Source organism: Cynoglossus semilaevis, chromosome 10, assembly GCF_000523025.1.
Source record: "Cynoglossus semilaevis isolate Cse_v1.0 chromosome 10, Cse_v1.0, whole genome shotgun sequence".
NCBI lineage: Eukaryota > Metazoa > Chordata > Actinopteri > Pleuronectiformes > Cynoglossidae > Cynoglossus > Cynoglossus semilaevis.
In genome coordinates this window covers 20,421,965-20,427,203 of record NC_024316.1, presented here as the reverse complement: position 1 = coordinate 20,427,203, position 5,239 = coordinate 20,421,965, and the positions used below count along the sequence as shown (strand labels likewise).

At 44.1% G+C, this 5,239-nt stretch overlaps 1 protein-coding gene across 1 annotated transcript in view; it reads right to left on the bottom strand.

The window, feature by feature from the left end:
- Positions 1-3,359: 3,359 nt before the first annotated feature.
- The window catches only part of tnnc1a (troponin C type 1a (slow)), a 3,888-nt gene continuing 2,008 nt past the window's right edge, over positions 3,360-5,239 (bottom strand). Inside the window, exons 4-6 of the mRNA XM_008319468.3 lie at positions 4,723-4,837; positions 4,065-4,201; positions 3,360-3,923 (exon numbers count right to left, since the gene is read on the bottom strand). Of these exons, the coding sequence (XP_008317690.1) occupies positions 3,892-3,923; positions 4,065-4,201; positions 4,723-4,837 (284 nt within the window). The 3' untranslated portion in view covers positions 3,360-3,891. The remainder of the gene's footprint in view (positions 3,924-4,064; positions 4,202-4,722; positions 4,838-5,239) is intronic.

Here is a 5,239-nt window from a genome sequence, read left to right as displayed (position 1 = left end):
TTACCCATGAAACACCGCCGGCAACCCCGTCACGACGACAAAAAAGAAAAAAAAAAAAAAAAAAAAAAAAACGACGACCATAACCACATAAAAGTCGTGATACTTCCAGACCGAACCACAAACTCTGACCTCACACTGCACCCGTCTCCCTCTCAGTAGCTTCTGGAGGTTGATGACGGCCAACTCCATCTCCTCCTCTTCCTGAACCAGAACCAGAAGTCAGACTTAGTCACAGAGGAGACAGAGGAGAGGGAGTGACAACACACGGCAGCTACACACAACAAGGTCGCCTGACCTCTGGAGGCTCCTCCACTCTGGGTGTAGGCGGGCGAGGAGCAGGCTTCTCCTTCTGAGTCCTGGGATGTGACGGTGATGATGATGATGATGTCACAGCCCGGAGGAAGAGGAACCTCCTCCAGGAAGTTAGTGAAGAAATCAAAATATTTTATCTATACTAGTGGAGAACCAAACCGAACTGAACTGAACCAAACCGAACTGAACTGAACCAAACTGAACTGAACTGAACCAAACTGAACTGAACTAAACTGAACTGAAAACTGAACTGAACTGAACCAAACCAAACTGGACTGAACCGAACTGAACTGAACTGAACTGAACTGAACCGAACTGGTTCACTTCTCTATAGATTCCAAATGTCGATCAATGTATACATACAGTACATACATATATATATGTATATAATTTAATGAATAATTTAAACAACTGCGTCTTTTCACCATTTTCTTCCCTGATATTTCAGCTAAAACCAAAGAATTCCTCCACTCACGTCGATGAATGAACAGTTATTGTGTCGTCTGTGAGTCCGTGTCCTGTCGTCTCTCTGTTCTCCGGCCTGTTATGGTCCAGCAGTGAAGACACAGCACTCCAGTGTTCTCAGCTTCAGAAGTGGGCTGGAGCATCACCACACAATTATATATATGTTCCACTTCAGCTCTCTCTGTGTGTGTGTGTGTGTGGGGGGGGGGGGGGGGGGGGGGGGGGTCCCATAGACATTGTTTGAGTGATTCACTCGGCTAGAATCAACAGACCTACGTAGGCTTGAAGGTCCACCAGGTGTCCCCAAACACTTGGTTCTCCTCAAGGTTTGTCATTAAAAAAACACTTATTTACCTTTTAATACTTAGATATGTCCATTTCTGTGGTTAAAATATACATTTTTCGTACGCTGACTTTGATCACAGTAAAATCTTACACTAATAATTTCCTGAAAAATTCTTCAAAAATAAATTTGCCGTACCCCTCCGGTCCCACGCCCCTTACTTTAGTGTTCCTGGTCAAATTTGACTGGTCGGTTTTAACGGCTCTTAAACGAACGCACCAACCATCAGTCACAGTCTTCAGCTGTGAACGGTGCCTCAGACTAGTGGTTAACATGAAGAACTACACTCAAAACACAGAAAGGCTCTGAAAATGTACAACGAAACAAATGTAACGTAAAAAACGTGTGTGTGTGTGTGTATTTTTGATGACACGTTGATCGTCTCAGACTGAAACTGAAAAGAGAGAGAGAGAAAAAAAACATGAATTTCACTGAATCTGAAACTGAACATACATTGTAGTTGTTTACGAGAGCATCGGAGAACGTTACGTGAGAACTTGTCGGAGAACAAGCCCGTGATACAGCGCGCTGGACGACTTCCAGGGTCATGTGATGCAGAGCAGCAGGAAAAACAGGAATGTTCTGGTCGTGGCGGCGGCCGGCTGCACGTGTGGGCGGCAGAACGATGGTACGAGGAGTGAACGCCTCCCTGACGCTGAGCGGGGTATTCCTCACGTTCCCGGGGATTTGTTGTATTGACCAATCAGCACTCAGACTGGAACTGTTTGGGTCTGAATGGTGTGTGGTGCCGTGACAGAAGTGAAGACAAAACCTGCAGGAGGTTTGTCTTCACTTTGACATTTCAATCTGGTCGTTTGTTACAGCTGGAAAAAAAAATATATATATATACACACATATATATGTATATATGTGTGTATATATATATCTATTAGTAAGTTGATGTGAGGAGGGAACCTGACAGTTTCCTGACTGTTTCCTGACTGAGTCATCACAGCTGTCTTATGTAACCACAGCCAGTTTGCCACACCCCACACTCATTCACACACCGCTCCGGTCGGGCGGCTCCATTGATGGCAGAGAGAGAGAGAGAGAGAGAGGTGGAGAGAGAGGGAGAGCTGGACTCACCCTGCTGTGGGTGAGTGCAGCAGATGCAGCTCAGGGTTTATAAATACCACAGCAGTAGACCAGTCTGAACTGGAAAAAAAAACATCATCATAGTAACAACTAATCTGACAGATGTACTGCAGTACAGCTGCAGTCAAGTACCAGGAACTGATTTGTTCCTCAAGGCTGACTTAGAGATGATGGGGGGTCAGGGGTCGGGGGGTGGAGGGGAGGATGGTGGCGTCTGGTATCATCACCAATGAAAAAGAGGATTAGACGTCGTTTTTGTCTGGTTAAAAATTCGTCAAATTCAGGTTGATATTATTTAGATTTAACCACGTGGTCTCTTTAATGACCCTGTTGGATCTGTTCATTATATATTTGTGAACATATATAAAAACACAGAACATACTTTTGTATGTTTGTATACTGCCATCCAGTGGCCGCAGTATTAATTGCATATAACCGCTGACTGAAGTTCAGATCTTTTCCCATTGAAAGAGATATTTTCACAAACTGTGAAAGGTTTGTGTTTTGTGCTGTTATTGGGATCTTATTTAAATAAAGTGTATTTATTAAGACTTTTAAAAAGCCATAAATAACAAAAATATATTTTTAAATAGATCAATAAATCCCCCTGCATGTCGAGAGCTTTTGAAATGAGAATAATTTTAGTTGTGGTTATCAGACATTGTTCTGACCTGTGACGTCAGCGCCTCCCTGCTCTGGACTCTGGAACTGTTCTGTCTCTGTGGTTCCACAGGGTTCTTTATATGGACAAAGGAATCTGATTGTCCGCTGCTCAGGGTCCGTCCAGATCCCCTAACATGGGCACTAACATGATTAGACATAAATAGCTCCTGTGCCGATGGACCATGTAACCAAATACTTACATGGTAACCACGTGCACAGTCCACATGCCACAGACAGGAGCCGCAATAAAAAAAAAAACTAAAAAAAATTTAAAATTACGCAGAGCAACAGACGACGGAGGCAGCAGTGGCGGAGGTCAGAGGTCAGAACAAGCAGCCATGACAGAACACCAGGAAGGAGAGGGTAGAGTTCTAGTTCCAGTTCTAATATGATTCAAACAGAACAGCGCCACATAGTGGACACAGTGGTTAGTGCTTGTTCTTTACAGAAGGAAAATCAATCAAAACAAAAAGAAAAACTGTTTTTTTGGCAAAAACACCTTGTTTATTACAGAGCGCTTCGCAGGTATAAGTATCATGAAAAAAAGGGGGGAAATTAAAAGTCCTGAGTGTGTCTTAAAAATACAGAATTGTACACAATATCTACTTCATAACAAGTACAGTTCAAAGACTCACGTACGTCGATGGTCTTTAGTCTACTTGACGACCCGTGGACGGGATCGCTTTTCTGCACAAATGAATGTTCTCAGTGAGAAGATCTGTAAACTGTGTTGCAGTATTATTATGGTACTGTCATAGTATATGTAGAAAATACAAGTCAGTTTCAAACATTTACACACAGTCAGTACAATCTGTATTTACAACGATGCAAGAACGTGTGGCAGAAAAACAGAGAAATGTTCAGATGAAGCATTTGACAAAATCTTGCAAAGTTGTTGTGTGGATTTCTGATTGGCCTCCAGTGTCGGCCTCCGCTTTGTCACGTGACCACAGTGAGAGGAATAACAAAAAAAAAAAACATGGACCTGGATCTTCTCTCACTGTCTCTCAGGTTTACTCTACTCCTTTCATGAACTCCAAGAATTCTGGGAAACCGAGGAGCAGACAGTTTAGAGGCGGCCGCAGTAACGTGTTACTACCTGTAACCAGTTCAGAGCAGTACTGGCTCTGGTACTGACTCTGGTACTGATTCTGGTACTGACTCTGGTACTGACTCTGGTACTCACCATCGTAGTCGATTTTGCCGTCGTTGTTCTTGTCTCCGTCCTTCATCAGCTCCTCGATGTCGTCCTCGGTGATGGTCTCTCCTGTGGACTCCAGCATCATCTTCAACTCCTCCAGGTCGATGTAACCGTCGGTGTTTCTGCACAATCACAACAAGAGAAGAGTTTTACTGGTTGTCAACGACAGGAGCGAGATGGTCGTTAACAAAAGTGTAACGAGAAAGTTAGAGATGTGGCCACGGTCACAGAGAACAGAGAACCCAGACACAGTCACCTGCAGGAAAATATGAGGTTACTGTACTGCACCGTACTGTATCGTATCGCACGATATTTTACTAGTATCGTACCCTGTTATATTGTATGGTACTGATTGTCGGGGGGGGTGGAAGGGAGGAGGCGCGGGGGACAGAATGAGTCCTCCTCCCACGGTTTGGTTGTCTGAAATATTCCTAGCTGTCAAAAGGGATTACAGAGGAAACCACACAGGGCCTTCAGTGGAGCGAACCTCCTTCACCACTGAGGTGGGTCTGAGGTCGGTCCGTCGAAGGTCCGTCCTCAGGGTTCACCTTCCTGTTGACCGTAACTCTGGTCAACTCCTGCTGTGGTAAATATGTCAAGAAAAAAAAGTCCAACTCTGAGTTTGAGTTTAGGACCAACTCACTTGTCAAACATGCGAAAAAGTTCGGCCAGTTCCTCCTCCGACTTCCCTTTGCTGTCGTCCTTCATACACCTGACCATCATGACCAGGAACTCGTCGAAGTCCACTGTGCCACTGCCTGTACACACACACACACAGAGTGAAGGACTTCATCAGGTCAATATAAAATATTCAGTAAATCTCAATAAATATCCTTGGAGTGAACCTGAACAGATCAGAGGAAACGAAGAGAAACTTTAGAGTTTCTGTTCTTTCAGAGTCAGATGAAAACCTTTTCTCCTCCTGACACTGAGATTCTGTTTGTATCTCATCAACTTCATGACAGGGAAAACTGCACATGATTTGATGTGCGTTTCCCCATAATGCAACTGGACACATCTGCCTGTAATTGAGGACCTTGACCATCACTGGACATTAAGTTCAGAGGCTTCGATCTGACAATGTAGTGATCGTCGTCTCCATCATCATCATCATCATCATCGTCATCATCGTCATCATCATCATCATCATCATCATCGTC